Source organism: Leuresthes tenuis, unplaced genomic scaffold (assembly GCF_036924035.1).
Source record: "Leuresthes tenuis unplaced genomic scaffold, fLeuTen1.0.hap1 SCAF_15, whole genome shotgun sequence".
Taxonomy (NCBI): domain Eukaryota; kingdom Metazoa; phylum Chordata; class Actinopteri; order Atheriniformes; family Atherinopsidae; genus Leuresthes; species Leuresthes tenuis.
Window position 1 is genome coordinate 23,559,492 of NW_027325369.1, and position 18,389 is coordinate 23,577,880.

At 41.8% G+C, this 18,389-nt stretch overlaps 3 protein-coding genes across 3 annotated transcripts; 1 reads left to right on the top strand and 2 right to left on the bottom strand.

Moving 5' to 3' along the window:
* Positions 1-741: 741 nt before the first annotated feature.
* Positions 742-1,784, bottom strand: ngb (neuroglobin). The gene is made up of 4 exons (XM_072364806.1): positions 1,687-1,784; positions 1,203-1,311; positions 990-1,109; positions 742-894 (listed from the first exon to the last, which is right to left on the bottom strand). Exons 1-4 carry the CDS (start codon positions 1,782-1,784, stop codon positions 742-744), a joined length of 480 nt encoding a protein of 159 aa, XP_072220907.1.
* An 18-nt stretch (positions 1,785-1,802) lies between these two features.
* On the bottom strand, positions 1,803-8,937 carry fam161b (FAM161 centrosomal protein B). The gene is made up of 9 exons (XM_072364716.1): positions 8,720-8,937; positions 8,177-8,643; positions 7,289-7,560; positions 5,181-5,299; positions 4,911-5,078; positions 4,708-4,807; positions 4,469-4,623; positions 2,021-4,222; positions 1,803-1,920 (listed from the first exon to the last, which is right to left on the bottom strand). The coding sequence occupies exons 1-8, from the start codon at positions 8,935-8,937 to the stop codon at positions 4,141-4,143; spliced, it is 1,581 nt and encodes a 526-aa protein (XP_072220817.1). The 3' UTR covers positions 1,803-1,920; positions 2,021-4,140.
* Positions 8,938-10,003: 1,066 nt separating this feature from the next.
* coq6 (coenzyme Q6 monooxygenase) lies at positions 10,004-18,377 on the top strand. The gene is made up of 12 exons (XM_072364718.1): positions 10,004-10,387; positions 10,593-10,727; positions 12,163-12,221; positions 14,061-14,187; positions 15,335-15,465; positions 15,551-15,658; positions 15,813-15,875; positions 15,968-16,075; positions 16,675-16,877; positions 17,055-17,170; positions 17,526-17,692; positions 18,244-18,377. Exons 1-12 carry the CDS (start codon positions 10,186-10,188, stop codon positions 18,271-18,273), a joined length of 1,449 nt encoding a protein of 482 aa, XP_072220819.1. The 5' UTR covers positions 10,004-10,185; the 3' UTR covers positions 18,274-18,377.
* The last annotated feature ends 12 nt before the right edge of the window (positions 18,378-18,389 follow it).

The following is an 18,389-nucleotide window of genomic DNA, read 5'->3' on the forward strand; positions in this document are numbered from 1 at the left end:
TGAACGGCATTTAATGAACTTGGTTAACTTCAGTAGCCTAGAATTCGGATAACAGTCACACACCAAAAATGTAATGTGTAACATCAGTTTAAAAAAAAAATACTAACAAACAAACACACAAAGTCATGATTACGATTCAGGTGATCTGATCTTCTCGTGTAAAATCACAATGCATTGTCCCACAAGTTTTAAGTGTCACTGTGTTCCAGTTAGATAGAGAGCTGCCTTTGCTGGCCACAGTAACAGTCACAGTTTGAGTAGTGTGCGATGCCAATATGTAATATCTGGTGTTTCACAAGTGTGCAACTCTTTTAGGATACATCACAAAGACCACTACAGTCACTGCTATCATTTGAGAGTATATATATGTATATATATACATATCAAAGCCATTATATACATAGAGACTCAACAGTTATCTTTAATGCTTTCCCTCAGAGTCAGGTGTTCAGATTACTGGTCCAGACTCAGAGGAACCAAACTGACCGGCTTAGACTCTCCCAGCTGTACAGCATCGTCGCCTGATGGCTAAACATCCACAGCAAAGAAAACAAACTCTGCAATCGGTTGATCTGGTTTTAAAGTGTAACTATACCATACATTCGCTACGCTAAACAACCCCACTCACAGAGCAAGTGTACAGCAGCTGAAACCACAGTGCTGCACAGTTACACAACCTTATTCCATGGCAACCGTGTTGATGATTTGACAGCAACTGCTCAGCAGCTCCCGCTGTGCGCCTCAGTCGGCCTTGTCCTCGCCATTCTTGGCCCACCCTCGGCTCATTGCCGCCACCACAATGCTGTACATGTTGAGCCAGGCTTGACGCAGCGGCGCTGTGTAGGTCTGGCCCAGGCTGCACTGCAGCATGTAGAGAAGGGACTCACCCACCACCTGCAGAAGTCAACACAAACAAGCAAACAAACATTCAGAGAAAAACAAAACGTGTTCATATCTCATTCACTGATGGAATCAAATGTTGGTCCTACAGCGAATGACTGGGTGCTGACTCCCACTGCCTGATGCTTCCTCCCAAGGTTGAGCAGAAAGTCTTCCAAGGAGGGAAGATCATCCAGGTGGCTGACTGCTGCATCAATCACAAGCATCACCTGGCACCACAGGAACAGATACACGGAGAGCAGTGTTCAGAAATGCTGTTTCTAATGTCTGTACATATGTCGTGGTCACTGTGGGGCGCTCACCTTGGTGACATGGTCCAGGAACTCAGGGCTGGAGAGGCAGTCTTGCGTAGAACCGCAGTTTGTACTGTAGCGGAAAAGACTGAGCAGCGCGGGGTCCAGCTCAAACAATCTACCACAGACAAACACCACACTGTTCTGTAGGTGTATTCACATGGAACACTCGATCGATCTATAAATCATACATCTACAAATCTCTCCTGCTAGAGTCTGATTTAGCAGCAGCTGTCTCAAAGTAAATTGTGGATTATTGCAGTCTGTCGCCAAGCAACAAGTCAAGCCTCCGGTCCCTGCATGGGGAAAGTGTGCAGTGAAGGATCTAGCGCAACTCTATCTCCACACCTGTGGTGCATCTTACAGCACCACAGCTATTAAGTAACAAAACACAGCACAATGCCATCAGTTTAAAAGACTAAACTAATCCATGTTATCAGGTCATCTGTTGAGTTACCGCTGTCTACATCGGGCTGAATGTGTAGAAAAATACCTGGAGAACATGACGACGCCATGAGGAACTTTGTTCTTGCCCAGACTTTCCCAGCTGCCTCGTATCAGCTCCTTGTCTTTCCCTGACAGCTTCTCCATCCTCCCTCAAGCGGCAAGCACGACAGAAGTTCTTCTGGAGGCAAAACACACAATTCCTCTACAGGACAACAGGGCTCAGCTTGAGGAAAGCCATAGCATTTGGGTGAATCCACAAACAAAACTTCTGCCAACCCACCTGGAAAACAAAGTGGAGCATCACATGAGCAGCTGATATGCTAATCGTGTTTAAGATGTAAAGAGGGGGACACGACGCAGGAGAAATGATCATACTGTACCTTTTTGAGGTCAGTCTTCTCTCTGAACTTCTTCTGGTGCGGCCGGGCACTGGGGTCTGTCTGTTTCTGTGTGTGTGAGTGAGTGAGTGTGTGTTTGTTGTGCAGGCAGCAGCCTGACACTCTGGTGCACTTGTTCTCTCTTTCCCCCGGCCCACGATTCAGTCAGGAAGACAAGTTCTGCCACGCTCTTATCTGTCACACTGGCTGCTATCTCTCTCCCCTTCTCGTTTGCCTCTTGATGTGCTCTCTCTCCCGCACTGGGGATATTATTCATGCCACTGAAGGAGAAAAAGAGGGATCTCTCTCTTCTGCTCCAGAGAAGGCTGCAGCGAGCCACAGCTCCTCCTGCAGGTGAACCGAGGACTAAAACATGCAGAGAATCTACACGCACACGTACAAAAACTTCCCTAATGGACTTTTACATTATAATTAAGCGGACACAAAATAAACAGGAAATGAAGAAGAACATCAAAATAACCAGAAAACACAGTATAAGCAATTTACAGTACAATTGCAGGTTTAGAGATGGTGAAATCCATTTGAGGCCTAAATCATCTGTTCGAAAATGTTCCTTCAGCTGCCTACATTTGCCACCCATGCATTTATAAAATTAAATGTGTGGGAATTTTAATGGCTAGAATAATAAGAGACCTGAGCGTACCACCTTGGTGAAATTATATTGTTCATGTGTAATGCAGAGCCACTCCTCAAACAGTGTGATCATAACATTCAGTGGCCAAGCATACAGCCTCTCATTAATCTAAATGAGCTGTGTTTGTTGCCGCTCTCAGCCTCCACACACACATTTGAGGCTACAGTCTGCTTGAATAAATGTCACTCCCTCTGCTCCCTCACACATTTCACAGATGAAGATTGCGACTCAGGTATTGCCGTACAGGTTAGGTGGGAATGGTTTTGTTTTCGGTGACGCATCAGGGATTTAGAGGTGCACAGCTTTCTCCTAAGGGACTACGAGGCAGAGCGGGGAGGGATACAGGGTTCCCATGACAACCTGACAGGATGGAGCCCTTGAAGCTTTATCATGTGGTATTTGAGATTTCAAAGAAGGGGCTCTGTGATTATTTAGTACACATATAAGAAATGTGTGACAACATTTTCTCTTTTTGCATTTTGGATGTTTTGAAATATTGATCTTTTGATTATTTCAGCACACAAACAGTCACGCTGAACACTGCACATCACTCTGTTAACGCAAAACTGTGTTAGAATCTGAAATCACCACTAACATCTTCAATAGCTTCAAAGCATGGCACACTAGCCTACAAAAGGTTACAAATTGTCATGTGCTGATCTCCATGATTACTCTTTGATTATACTTTCGTACCAAATCAGACATTCCTGTGTGATTTGTACGTTAAAATGATCTTCCTGGCAGCCAGCTGTAAAAGTGTACGACTACAGTAGGCTGCGGATGAGAATATTTGATGTGGATTTGCAGGCTCGGAGCAAACCACTGAACTGGTCTGTGTGTCTACGGATGCACAGCGAAGACTGTTTATTTAGCTGGCATTGTGGCTGCAGACATATCTGGGAACTCTAACCCAACCATCAGAGCAAAGTTCATGTTAGATGCTCGATGGTTTTACGTGACATGTTCATTTTAAAATCAGATACATTTAAACTGAAATAAATGCAGCTATGAGCACTGTTAGAGCCAATAACCCTAAAGGTACAGTTACTATAATCCTTTTTTATATTGGTATTGGAAGCGGATTAACCTTGACCGTTTAATCACCTGTTCATCATTCTCCTAATTACAGGGTCAACATCCTTAGGTAAAACTGCACTTACAAATGAAAAGCTTTTCAATTTAATACATAAACGACTACACGCACAATCTGAGTCTGTATGAGTAAAACATGAGTGAAATAATGATCATACAACATATCCAGTTCTATAAAACGTTATTTTCTTACAGCTGTAAACCCAAAGCTTTCTGACGATAAAGTGCACAGGTTTTGCAGTTTCATAATTTATAGGTGTGTGTCCTAAACTATCAAATCTTTGGTGTTCGCTGTGACATGAATCATTTTTGAAGACAATGTTGTTTTCTAGTGGGGAGGCCACAAAAAAACCCAGAGCCGCTTGAACCTTTTTGATCATGGCGTTTCTTCCCCTTTGGACTTCACGCTCTTCTCTTCCACATCTTCAATTTTCTCCCCGTCGTCTACATTTTCTTCCCTAAATCAGACATGTTGGGTTAGAAAATGGCTATATTGTAATTACGTCGAACTTTTACTTGGCTACAGAATTTGTCTTTTCTTCACTGAAGACTGCAGGGCGAGCTCAGAAAATTATGTAATGTAATATGACCAAACCACATGAAGTCCTTGGCTCTCAGGCAGCAGAGCTATTCATAATTTTTCCAGCCAAAGCCGTATTACACAGCGGATGAACAAAACTTTTGAAAACTCTCACACTGCATACCTGCTTTGAATGTAACTTCCAGAGCTGCTGTCGTTAGTTTCTGTCTCATCGTCAGATCGGAGTGCTTCTCCGGTTTCTTCCACAAACCGCTCCTTTAACCCGACTCTCATCAGCCTGCTCCTGTATGTCTGCTCAGCTCGAGCCTTCTCATTTCTCTGCCAGTTAAACAAAAAAATCACACTGGTGGAGTTGTAATTCGCTTACAGTATGTATTAAACTTTAAATGTTATGTCTCCTACCTGTTTCACCTGTTCAAACAAATAGGGGCGTTCACTAACTCTGGCCTTCATGTCCCGTAACTCTCTCATGTAATCTCTCATTCTCTGTTGATCGGCTTCCCTTTATGTAAGAAAATATCATGGTTTCAGTTACTGTGTCAGATGAAGCTGTGTGTGGTCACTTCGATGCGAGATGCAAAGATTGCACAACGACAAGGACTAACCGATGGCGCTGTAGATTTTCATTATACACCTCTTTCAAGCTGCTGTGTGGGTCCAGCAACTTTGCATGGAGTACCACGGCCTTCTTAATGCCTTGGGATTTCATCTGGTAATTCCTCAGCCAGTCCATGCTCTCTTGAGTCTTACTTTCTCTTGTCTCCATCGAATTTCTATCAAGTTAGAAATTGTCTGCGTGTCAGATGATTTAGCCCTCAGTGTGTAGTAACTAGAAAGAGGAACCTTCACGGTTTCTACGACATAATCCAACTCACCTGATGGCCATGCAGCGCTTCCTCACAGCGTCTGTGATGTATGTAGGAAGTGTGTCAGCAGACATCAGCGTTAGGGCCCCGAGTGACTTGCTCCTAATGAGATTATTTATTTTAGGCACCTGTAGATGAGGAGGGGGAAAAAAAATCAAACACAGTTAAATTTTTTCCGGATAAAATCATAACTAAACATATTGTTTGATAGCACATTGCATCGCTTCCCTGAGAGTATAGTTATAAATAAAACCCTGCCAAGAGAAGTCAAAGGCTTTGTAAAGTACACGTGTTATAATAGTGGATTAATACAGTTGAATTGGGGGCCATTGAACGATAAAAAAACACTGCACTAGACAGTGATACAACAGATATTGCATGATTTCTCTACACAGCGTGACTAACAAAATTAGTTCATAAAACTTGAAGGAAATGTTGAATTTTCAATGCAATCACAGCCATATGAAGAGATTTTAGCCACTCATTTGTTTTAAATGTAAATGTTCTGTAGAATAAATAAAGATGACGAACTTTCATGTGAAAACCCCACTTAAGTTTGATCAAATATGCAGGTTTTCTTTTCCTTGGTTATGCTCAGCTGTGATAGATTTTCTCTTTTTGATTTCTGTCTTTCTATAACATAAATCACACAATTCCTGAGTATTACTCTCAGAACAGTTATCATCAGATATACTTACCAAACATTCACAGAAAAAAAAGATTAATGATGATATACCCCAAAAAAATCCTTAAAATGTCATTTCTTTTTAGAGAAATCACACAGTGCGCATCTCGATTCTCTCAATTTTATAAATGTCAGTATTTTAGTTAAATTTGTAACATCAATCCAAAAAAGCATGACTGTTCAAACGTGTGTGTGTGTGGAGCAGGTTTCCTGTCTTCAGGTAAATGCAGTGTTAACTCATTTCAGAAGAAGTTGCCTAAAATTGCCCTTTCGAGTGTAATCGAGCAGAACTCTGGTGACTTGTTAATTTTGGGCTTAGTCCCAAGATACATGAAAGGAAAAGTGGAAGAAACTTTCACAAATCACAAAGTTCATTCTGCCGCTTTGGATTTGTGCAAATGACTGTTATTCCTACCAAATTACTGCTATGATTATTTTTACGCTTTAAAACTCTCCTGCGAAACATCCGCCCGGACAGAAAAATCCTATCAATGTCAATGAAAGTTTTTTTCTGCTGTGACTGAGTAGTGAAAAATACTTGATAAATGGTAATGTGAGGGAAAGGCTGAAATATGACCAGAGGGGAATATCCCTTCCTTTGAAGATAGCCCACAGTACATATCTTAAATAACGTTACGACTCCACAACAGAGAGGACTGATTTAGGCTGAGTAAAAAAAAAAAAGAGAGAACAAAAGGGGCTTACAAGCACGTAAACCGTACAATAAATCCTTTGTCACAGAGATACAGATATAAAAAGGAAAGTACCGGTCAAATTCCTTCATAAGTCATAACTTAGACAACAAACACTCACAGAAATATCTTATACTGCAGAGCAAGCGAAAATTGTTTTTTAATGGCAATCTTCAACAAGCAAAAAGTAAGGTAAACTACAGCACTGGAGGATTTAAGGAAGGCACATAGTCTGCGATCCTCCGCAAAAAAAAAAAGAGAAGGGTACTGACTTGACAAAATAGTGGGTGGATATGTCTCGAACCATCCATCAAGCGGAGAAGGTGTGAGAAACTTGGAGGAAAAAGTGGTGCAAAACTATAACATGAAACCATCTGGTGCGTTGGAGCCCTGGACATATTCCTCTTATCTAGTTCTTCCTAAGATTCTGCCTCTACAAGACAGTAGTTATCTTTTACTTTAAAGGATTACATTTGTTCGGCTTTTAAGAAGGCCGTTAGATCATTTGCAGATTCTTGCCCAGCACAAACACTGCTTTCCTCAAATCTGTTCACTGTGAAATAAGCCTGAATTCAACTTATGAAACGTGCGTAATATGATTATAAAAATAAATCGTATGTTTCTTTTAGTGTGAGCAGTAACTAAAATCATATGGCACTGAAATAACTTAACAGTAAAATGGTGAAAGATAAATAAAATAATTTCAGCTTCTCCTTCTGAAAGAGTAAAGAATGTTTTACCTGTGAGGTTTCCGGACTCTTCATACCTCTTCTTGCAGGTATTGCTGATGTCCTCAGGAAGAAAGGCTGACACTTTGTCACATCCTTGCTCTGCACTCTCCCGAGTGCCTCTGTCTGCAAGGCCTTGTGCAGCCTGCTGAAGTCAGGGACCCGATGGAGGATTTTTGGCTGAAAGCTCGGCTCCTCGTCCAGGAATCCCAGCTTTTTTTCCCTGGTGCGCTCAGCGGTTCGAAGTTTTGGCCTGCCAGTCCGAGCTGGGTACTCCCGTCGTGCTGTCGTCACAGACAGATAATCTGGAGTCATGTCACTGTGTCACAGAGTTTATACACATCAGGTTAGGTGTTGAGTTTTAACATTCGTATTGTCTGTCACATGGAGGCCTTTAACTCATTCAAAGGCTGATTGAAAGGGCCTTTACATGTAGAAGTTAGTGACAATTTGTATGTAATGTAAATGGTTTTGTGTGTAAATCAATAAACTGATTGATTTATAGTTTTATCCCATTACAAGCTGATGCAAAATATGCTTAATATTTACATCTCTTATATTAATTAGCTGCATCAGAATTATATTGAGGGGCTGGGAGACAACTACCGAGCTCAGAAAAAAGAGGTACAAAATATTTCTTATCCTGATTCATGTCTATGTCCTGATAACCTTTCAGCATCCCGTGTTTAGTGTGCGTCACAGATCTAAATGGTTCAAGTCTTTGACCTTTTTCATGTAACATACTGTAATATTAGCAATTTGTACCTCTTTATAGACTTTCTGCTTATGCTAAACATACATTACACAACTTGTCACAAAGGGTTTACTTGTATGTTTTGCCTGACATGCAGAAGTCTATTTACTTCACATTAATTTAATTTAAAAAATAAATAAAAACACCTTTCAGGTCTGGTGTATCCTTTAAGTCTTTGTGAGGGTTTTCTCTAACACAAACACTGTTTTTGGGATACTGTGAGACTTGGTTTAATGCTGTTATCAGCTTATTTCTTTTCTTTTCTTCTCTCTCCTGGAAAGTGAAAGGCCTCTGAATAGAAAGCAAGAACTGCATCCTCTGCTCGCGGCCCTGCTTCCTCTCCCTCTCTCGGAGCTCCATCATCTCCTGGTAGATGGGCTGTATGACGTGGCTGGGGACGGGGACGGCGCAGAACTTCTTCTGACACTCAGCCTCTGCCTCTTCCTCTTTGCTCTGCTGTGTTGTTTTAGTTAAAGCAAACCGCTCACACTGCTGAGCCCTGACAGGAGAGTGCGTCGAGATTGTTGAGGTTACCCAGGCTGGAGGTCTGTGGGAGGTCTCTTTGTCTGAGGTCAGAGCAGATAAAGAGGTGGATCTCCTTATTCCCACAAGTCTGAAAACAATAAAGGTATTTTAAATAGATAAATCATCATTTTAACAACACAAAAGAGCCATTTGAGGAAGCATACTTGGGCTTATGGTTACTTTCTTCCACATCACCAGACTTTCCATCTACACCAGCTGACAGAAGAGCATTCTGATATATCCTTCTCTCCAGTTCCTCTGTCTGTCTTCTCTCTGTCTCTTGCAGCTGCTGTTTGAGGGTCTTTCTCAAAGCTTTGAGGTGAAGCTGAAGCATAAGCTCTGTTCGGAGTCCGTCTTCAAGTACGGTGTCCGCCTTTGACATTCTCTCTGACCTGTGATACAAACAATAAATAAAGTCGTAATCAATTTTTAAAAAATGAGAGACAGTCAAAGGCATAAAGTTAGCTTATTTCTAGAAAGAGTGTAAACCTGAGATCTGTGGCCAATTAATATACATCCCAGAAGGTATATTGTACATTAAAATATATTACAAAAACACATTAATACATTTCAAACCAAAGATTATGCACACAGACACACACACACACACACAATTTGACAAAAACACATAACATAAAAATCATCCGTAAAATTGAAAGTGGTCCAAATGAATAATATCTGAATATTTTTCAAATGGAAACAAACAGTAAAATAATAATAAATGAGCTGATAAAACTGTATTTTACTGTATTTAAATCCGACATATGTACTGCATATGTTTTGGTTTTCTTAGTTGTAAATTATTACTGTTGCTGTTGGAGACACATATGGATATTTTCACAACTTATCCGAAATAAATCCAAAAAATTTACTAATTGAATATTTGTTTCGTAAATGTTGACTTGTACACATACACCTTTGAATTGGCACGGGTTACTCCTAAATGCGGCACCATTTCGGAATAGTGTAAACCGGTTACTATGGCAACCACGCCTCAGCGCTCAGAACGTAATACAGATTTTACTGGACGTAATTAGCGTTAGCTAAAAAGTTTCTGTAGTTTATATGCCGACCTGCTACCTTCCTTTCAATGTTTCTACCTCGTTAATGGGCGTAATAAGCAATTAAAGGAAAATAAATTCCACTTTTAAATAATAACGAGCTGCCAACCTGGGAACAGGCGAGTTTCAGGAAGTATTTCTCGATCTCGAAGCGTCCCCCGAACTCTAAGTAGATGTATTGTAGTGTATTCGTTGAGCAAGCGATGATACTTGTTGATATAAAGTTATTTTCATCACGTTTGAAGAGACGCTACGGTCTCTTACTTGTGCTCACTCGTCGTCAGTTTTGGTAGCATGAGCACTGTTTGTGGACAGAAGCAGCAACGCCGGTCGCGGAATACGTCGTTTGTGATTGGACGTGAAACCGGAAGTACTTCCTCTGAAGCGCTTGCTTGTCAACACAACATGGCTGGATTACAGAGGAGATACAGCTGCCCGTACTAGGACACATTCAAGGGGAGAGTGTCTGCCTGTTACTTGTTTGATTGTGTTCAGACTCCGAAGCTGGACTGTTTTTATCTGGTTAACGCGGTGTTTGTCTCATGTGAAGACAGAGTGAAGACGTAACAATGCACAAGCTCACAAAGGCGCCACTGGCCTTAAACGGACTTGTACGGTGTTTTATAACAGAAAAGCACTTACCTGCTGTAAATAACATCAGGAGAGGATTAGTGTGTTCTGAACATGGGGCCGATTCTGACAAGAATGAGGTTTATGATGTGGTTATATCCGGGGGAGGGATGGTTGGATCTGCTATGGCATGTTCCCTTGGTGAGTGTACCTTTGGTGTTTTAAAGCAGTGTAATGCTCATTTCATTCCCTGTTGGATGATTCTATAGCCTGCTTTCAAAATAATATCTGGATGTGGTGCAGTTGGGAACAGATGGTGTGTAATAGTAGAAGCAGACACACTACTGCAGATAATGAAGCTGTTGCATAAGTGCAGTAGGTTTTATGTGATATTTATATCCTACAGGCATGGATCCCAACTTGGCAGGGAGGAAGATCCTACTGCTTGAAGCTGGCAACAAGAAAGTAATGGACAAGGTGCCAGACACCTACAGCACCAGAGTCAGCTCCATCAGTCCAGGCTCTGCCACCCTCCTTAGCGGTACAGTTACAGCCTGACACACGGAGACAGTTTTATCAAATGGTTATAACAAACGTATTGTGCGTTGTGATCTTGAGAAGTGTTCTCTCTGTGATGACTGTGTGGTGCGTAATCGTTAAATTTGCCCCACACGCTAAGTGAGGGATCAGACATGCAGTTAACCAGGCTTAGCCGGGATCATGTCTGACCTCAGTGCTCCTTGTGTGATAGATTGGTCACGGTTTTTCCTGACAGCCTTTTTTTTTTCTTTTAGAAGCTTTAAGAATCTGAGTTTTAATACAGCCTGCAAACAGTTAGGGAAACTGAAAGACAGATTTTAATATGTTCTAGGTTGATGGCTTGATAGCTGTTTAGACATGCTCTTACTCACAAATGATCACCTCTGCTATGATTAGTGGTGCCCAAAGAAGTGGGTATACTCTTAATTTCTATACTGACAGTTTGTTCAGCAACAGAATAAAAACCCTGTGTTAAAAAAATAACTCGTAAGAGTGCTCAAAAACCCCAAAATGGGCCAGTAGTATTTGCACATTGCCACATTTCTTCTTCTTCCTGTCCTTACTGGGAGTAAGGGTCAGTATAAAAATAATACCTCAACCTAACAACCTATCCAAAAAGGGCAACTACTATTAGCCAGTCAGAGGAATAGAAAGACAGACATTGCCTTTGGTTTCCTATGAAAAGTAAAAACTGACACAGCAGTAGACTATTGAATGTGATGTACATCAGAAGTGGCACCTCGAATATATGATGACAGAGAAATAAGTGGGTATCCAACATGTATATCCAACGTGTATCTACAATGCATGTTGTTATTTCACGACATTGCATGGACAGTTACACAATTATTTGAGTAACATACTTTTATTGTTGGTGACAGATTAATTCAGATTAAGTCTGATTGATGTCTACAATCATTTTTGTTTTTCTGGTAGAGCAGGGATTCAAATGCTCCAGGATAATAAGTTGTAAGAACAACCTTCCTGTGGCTGCATTTTTTTTGCTTTTTGGCTGTGAGATGTCAATAGAATATTTGGTATGAATACAGTGGAAAGAGTAAATGTGAAATATTGTATACAAGTGAAACACTGAGCTTTCCTGGGACGTCATTGCCCTTCACTGGCACCTACGCAAAATGTAAAAGGTTAATAGAGACCTTGTTTATAGAACTGCAAGCGTCATTCTGACGATTTCTGACAAACAAGCATAACAATTATTTATATATATATATATATATTTATATAAGATGCAGCTCACTGCCCCTTTTTTATGCACAACAAACCAAAAAAAAAACACCAGTGCATGATCAATAAATTATTTCCAGATTGTTCAGTTTAAGTTAAGTTTACTGCAAGTTCATGTTCCTCTGTAGATAATTGCTAAACTTTTTCCACAATATGAAACTGTTTGTAAAACACAGACATGCAACTCACAGGTATTGGAGCATGGGAGAATATCACAGAGATGAGATGCAAGCCATACCAAAGGATGCAGGTATGTTGACCTATGCTCATTATTGCATTACTATAGGATTTTCTTTTTTGTGGCAAAATATATATAATCTGTCACTGTACTCCTTGTCAAATGTTCAGAAAAGGATCAAATCAAAGTAGAAAAAAAATCATATAGTATCTCTCAAAACCCCTCTGTTGCGCAACTTGAAATTTGACTCACTTGTCTTTCAGACTTTCAAATTACTGCTATACTGTATGTATTTCTGTCATCCGTCACTCATAGCACCATACAATTTGCGGAGAGAAAAATCTGTGACACTCAGCTTTTACTCAGTCATCCAGATTAGTCATCAAGCAACACAATGCAGCATCATATAATCATGTATATGGTATGTAATTGTTCACATTAAAATAGCGAGAAGGGGTTTCATATATCATGCATTTTGTTCATTCCTTTGTGCAATTTATACTTTTTAAGTAGCTCTGCAGAGTCTGTGGCCCACTAAATGCCAAAGAACCTAAGGTATATTTAAGAAAGGCCATATAAAACACCGTATGCCGCCATATGCCCGACATATTCAAGGCACCCGATGGCTTTCTGGGCAATTTTTATTTATTAGATCCATGTTTTCTATGAAGAGTAAATCATTTTGATGTTCTCAAATTGCTACTCCTTCCGCCCATCCTCTAATTATGAAGATTCATGTGAACAACGATGAGAAGATGAAAGATTAGGAGAGTGGTTGTTTGCTGCAAAGTGAACCCGCTTTACGGCTGTGGGTGCAGGCTCGGTCCCTCTTGTAAGATGTGGTCGGTGTGTACCAAACACTCGACCGCAGGGTTTCTCTCTGGGTCCGAGATGTCATCATGCAGTTCCTTACAGTGATTATGGTAGTGTACCTCTCCCATTATACCTTCTACCGCTGTTTTGGCTTGTTTGCCCACTGACTTTCAGTCGTATACATCTCAGCCATAGAACTGGAAAGTATGTAGTACAGGTTAACTCCAAATAACAGGCTTTCCCTGCAATAAAACCCTCTTCCTCCTTAAATGTCCTCCTTAAAAAAGGAGGAAAGCAGAGTTTGTGCCTCTGAGGCGTTATTTTCCCTTAGATTCTCTATAAAGTTGTGAGACGGAATATTGTTTAAACCTTGCATAAAAAGCAGTAACTCATTCTTCCCCAAAGCTGCACCATTTCACCAGCATTTAACAAAACCAAAACAATTTTTGGGCTGGTCTCAGTAAATCTTTCTTCCCAACCACTTATCACAAGTTGCAAACCAACTGCCATTAGTGGTTTTCTGTGGGGTATATCCCCCTACTTTATGGCAAGTTGGAAAAAAGTAGTGTGACAGCATGTTGCTGCAGAATGATGGGTTCTGTCTCCATAGTTACAGCCAAGGAGAGGATTAACCTTGTACAAACATTCTCACCCCCTCATGTTTAACTCAAACAAGGCTGGAATTACAGTAGCCTGAAACTATATCTCATTCTACCGCTTTTGGTTGCAAGTAAATATTGACTGTGTCTGTAATGTTCACAAACATGTCATTTTTTATTTGTGTTTCCCAGAAAATGTTTGACCAAAAAAAAAAAAAGTCCACATCACAAAAAAATGATTTGGCTCCTCCTTCTCACAGAGCTCGTTTAAGCCTCAGTCAGCCCGCAGCGACGGTGTCCTTGATCGATCTGGGTTTGATGTATACGGGCTGTGCCGGCCTCCAACTGCGGCTAACAACTTTGATGTGTTCAGCTCAATAAAGGGCCACATCTCTGTCCAGCTATATATATTTATATACATATTTATAGCTATATATGTAATGGAGATGCATTTAAGCAAAGAATTACAGGCCACAGGCATAATGAGTCTCTCATTTAGGTTTGGGATGCTTGCTCAGATGCTCTCATCACATTCGATAAGGAGAACCTCCAGGACGAGATGGCATACATTGTGGAGAATGACATCGTTGTGGCTGCAATCACCAAACAGCTTGACACTCTGTCTGGTAAGTACAAGATAAATGGTTAAAACATGAAGTTCCTCATGGTAGCCTTATGTCTCCTCCGTCTGCCAAGTGGGCTCTGAGCCTGGCAGTTAATGCCACCACTCTCACTCCATCCTGTCCCCAGGTTTTGTTTATTTGTGCTCACTCCCTGTGACTGTTTTTAAAGACAGCTCTTGGAGCCATCCGTGTTTTTCCTGCAGTTTCAATCAAAACCTCGCATTTTGGGAACTTTGGCACCCTCCGCGGACACGTGAAATGGTCCAGTGACCTATTTAAAACTGCCATGTGCTCCCAGGCTTTGCCACCTTCTGAGGCACAAAGTTGCTGACAGTGTGTTGTGCCGCATTGCTGTTGACTTGAGACCAACTTTTGTTGAGGTTCACAAATAAAACTTAGCTCTGCTATGTGCTTGACAGTTAAACTGGCATATTTATAAACAGTTTTCAACATTTTGCGCCAAGCAACGGACGTGCGGTCACGGCACGTTTTTGCCTCATGTGCCTCCCATGTGCTCGTTTCTTTTGCTGCTCTCATTTTAGCCATAGTGTTGTTATGCTCAGGACACACTACATGAAAGGTTTTCTCCCTTCCAGCTGTTTTCAATGTAACCCTGCAATCCCAATCACGGGAAACTTTTATTTGACATCCGTGTTACAGGAACCAGTAGCCACTCTGCGGATGGGTCCCGGTCCAAGTCGGCACGTGCCAGCATAGCTCAGGATCTTTCCATACGTTGGATGTCCAAGTGTTGATATTTAAGGAAGACGGGCAGCTTTAGGGCAAACCCTAACAAGCTGGCAGCATATACAAAGTGGTGTGCTTGTAGATAAATACTATAAGTCGGTGTAATGCGGCAATCCAAGACTATTAAGTAGATTGTCAAATGTGAAGCTCGGTATTTACCACGTGCCAGTGAGGGAAACCAGTGGTGTTTTATGAGATGGTTTATAGATCTTCAACCACTTCGGCTGCAGGCAAGACATCCTCTTCTTTCATTTTTAAAGGAAAAAGTAGCAAAGCACTGATTTAGTGTGATGATTCATTCCCATGGCCAACTTAATCCTTGTTATGTGAGAAAGTCACACAGAGTGAAATGCAGCTTTCTTTTGTACAATAGTCACTTGCTTTATGTCTTTGTTGTTGACAGATAACGTGCAAGTTAAGTACAGATCTAAGGTGGTGAAGTACACATGGCCCATGCCCCACCAGGCTGCAGACTACGTCCCATGGGTGCGGGTCACTTTGGCCAACGGGGAGACTCTTCAGACGAAGCTGTTGGTCAGTTTGATTCCATAACACAACTTGTTGCTCCTCTCTTGTCTCTTCTGTTTCTTACATTTCCGATTTTCATCTGTTTTTTCAGATTGGTGCTGACGGGCCAAACTCAATGGTAAGGCGGGAATTAGGAATACCCACAGTCAAGTGGAATTACGACCAATCTGCTGTGGTTGCAATCCTTCACCTGTCAGAGGTGAGTGCCATGTTTCACAAACAGTGTAATACCTCATACCACCACCCAGAGGCACCCTTTAAGATATTTTTTTTATGTGCGTTAGGTGTAAGTGTAATATAACTACACAAAACAATGCAACACAATTTCACACACTTTGATATATGTTTTGCAGCCCACGGAGAACAATATTGCATGGCAGAGGTTCCTCCCAACAGGGCCCGTTGCAATGTTACCGGTAATATATCTGTATTATTTGCAGTCGCATAACTTTCACTCGTCAGTGAAATATCTAATAAAGCCTCAGCTATCCCTCTCTGTGCACCACAGCTGTCAGACACAGAGAGCTCTCTGGTGTGGTCGACCAGCCATCGGCTTGCAGAGGAACTGCTGGAGCTGGACGAGGAGAGCTTTGTCGACGCCATCAACTCGGCCTTCGTGAGTCTTGCTGTGACCATTAAGCTGTTGTACTACCAGTCAAATTTAAGATGTCAGTAAGATGCTTCACCCACTCCTTAGACTTACACATTGAGCTGTTTTGAGTGACTCACAAAAACAATTTGGTCATTGTTTAGTCCAAACTATATACAATGATAACAGTAATTCCTATAGGAATCTGTTTTTCATGTTTGGAGAAACTCCTTTTTCCCAAGCTGGCTATTTTTACTGGGCCTGCCGATGGACGGGGTCACCACAGTTGAGTCACGTTTGGTTACAGGCCCTGGTTTGCTAATTAAACCTGTGGTCTCCCAGTGTCGACCATTACTGCATGGAATGTTTTTCAAACAGAGCTAATTCAACTGCATAGCCTGGCCGGCCTCATCTTTTAATTAGCCCAGCACCCGAGGCCCTGCCAAACCAGTTAGTTAGGGAGGTGTGGGGGGAGCGTGTGCCACTTTTGCTGGCCTGGAGTTCAGCTCTGCTCTTGTGTCAACTTAATTCTCTGTCCACTCAAAAGAGTAATGCCTCTCTTCTGTCCATTTTTCTCTCTCTGTGAATATGCCTGTCTTCTGGCCCATGTGTGTGCTCACTGACAGTGGAGTAATGAGAACCAGTCGGAGCTAGTTGAGACAGCTGGTTCTCTGTTCCGGGGCGCGCTGTCAGCCATCATGCCTTCTGCAGGTTCACCTCGACAGCTTCCTCCAAGTGTGGCAGGGATCGGCCCAAAGAGCAGGGTCATGTTTCCACTGGGTATGGGCCACGCATCAGAGTATATCAGGCACAGAGTAGCACTCATTGGGTAAGATGATGTCACTGAGAGCAGTAACCATTAACCTTTTTCGGTCTTCTGCCATGTATTATCAGTTAATCCCCCGTGTCCCACGCAGTAGAATCAAAAACTTTTACCTTGCACTGTACATAAAATGGCAGAATGTTCGTTGAATATATTTATTGAGTGTTATTGTTATCTCTTCAGGGATGCAGCCCATCGTGTTCATCCGCTGGCGGGTCAGGGAGCCAACCTGGGATTTGGGGATGTGGCTTGTCTCACGCAACTTCTGAGCCAGGCAGCCTTTAACGGGAAGGACCTGGGTCAGTGAGAACTTTAAACAGACACCAATGCTGCAGCCCTTGCTCCGTGGTTTCCACTAAGCTCTTTTCCATTTCCCCAGCTCAAACGCACTCTGTTGATCCCAACTATAAAAAGCGTAAGGTTTTCCGGCAGTATTTATTTGATGTTTTCTGACCATTCTGCCGAGGAACTGCACGTCTGTTGCTTTTCTTCGAAAATGAAAATCCCAAGATGAGAGTTTATTTTGTTACTTTAATAAATGTTCTGAAGTTAATATAGCACCACTGCGCTGACTTGATGTAGGAACCATATGGCAGACACAGGCGCAGACCATATTCTCACTTTTTAATACTCAGCTTTTGTTCGTTTGTGCAGGAGCAATACAGCACTTGTTAGAATATGAGACTGAACGTCAGCGACACAATCTGCCCATGATGGCTGCCATCGACCTCATGAAGCGGCTTTATTCCACCAACGCTGCTCCTGTGGTTCTCCTACGCACCTTCGGTCTGCAGGCCACCAACATGCTCCCAACACTAAAAGTAAGCACCCCCTGTTCTAGTCTTACATCTTAGCCAACTTGGACATCACTCAGATAACATTAACCACCTGTCAAGCCTAAGCCCCGCCTACACCATGACCTCACCCTCCACCCTCTTTTCTGATTACACAGAGCTTTACTTTAGCAATGTCTATAATTTTAAGGGTTCTGAACCTAGTACTATGGCATCTAAGTTTAGCCCCAAATTTAGTGTTACCAAAAGTGTGTGGGTGGGGTGCATGGCTGGCCCTTGGGCAGTGGACAGTGGTGTTGGCTTGTGTTTTCACACTCCTTTTATTACCAACCACTCATGTAAAATTGCTTTATTCCCTACTAAGTGATTCAAACCAACACAACTGTAACTGGTTGCAAAGGCGTTTCACTATGGAGGCACCAAGTTAAAAGTGACACTTTTTCCATATTAAATGCTCTAAGTTCACAAGTTTACTGGTCTCGTATAGGTTTGCAGTGCCACTTGCTCATAAGGGGTTTTAAAGTTATGATTCAAAGGTAGAGCAGCCTTTAAATTCATTTCTCTTTTCCACTCTGCAGGAGCAGATCATGGCGTTTGCAAGCAAATGACGCGTCTGCATTGGGAAGTGGTCGTTTGTGGATCTCCAATGACTTTGAGCTTTAAAAGCTGTAAAGATTATTAGTGTAAAAATAATAAAAACAATTCAGATTTATTTTACTCTTTA

Coding starts and splice junctions, on each gene's coding strand:
- ngb (XM_072364806.1), bottom strand. CDS start 1,784: ATGGAGAAGCTGTCAGGGAAAGACAAGGAGCTGATACGAGGCAGCTGG. Junction 1,312..1,686: donor GGCGTCGTCATGTTCTCCAG/GTATTTTTCTAC, acceptor TGTCTGTGGTAG/ATTGTTTGAGCTGGACCCCG. Junction 1,110..1,202: donor TCCTGGACCATGTCACCAAG/GTGAGCGCCCCA, acceptor CTGTGGTGCCAG/GTGATGCTTGTGATTGATGC.
- fam161b (XM_072364716.1), bottom strand. CDS start 8,937: ATGTCAAAGGCGGACACCGTACTTGAAGACGGACTCCGAACAGAGCTT. Junction 5,300..7,288: donor AGAGTCCGGAAACCTCACAG/GTAAAACATTCT, acceptor CCTCATCTACAG/GTGCCTAAAATAAATAATCT. Junction 4,808..4,910: donor GAAAATCTACAGCGCCATCG/GTTAGTCCTTGT, acceptor TCTTACATAAAG/GGAAGCCGATCAACAGAGAA.
- coq6 (XM_072364718.1), top strand. CDS start 10,186: ATGCACAAGCTCACAAAGGCGCCACTGGCCTTAAACGGACTTGTACGG. Junction 15,876..15,967: donor GGCCCGTTGCAATGTTACCG/GTAATATATCTG, acceptor TGTGCACCACAG/CTGTCAGACACAGAGAGCTC. Junction 17,693..18,243: donor ACATGCTCCCAACACTAAAA/GTAAGCACCCCC, acceptor TCCACTCTGCAG/GAGCAGATCATGGCGTTTGC.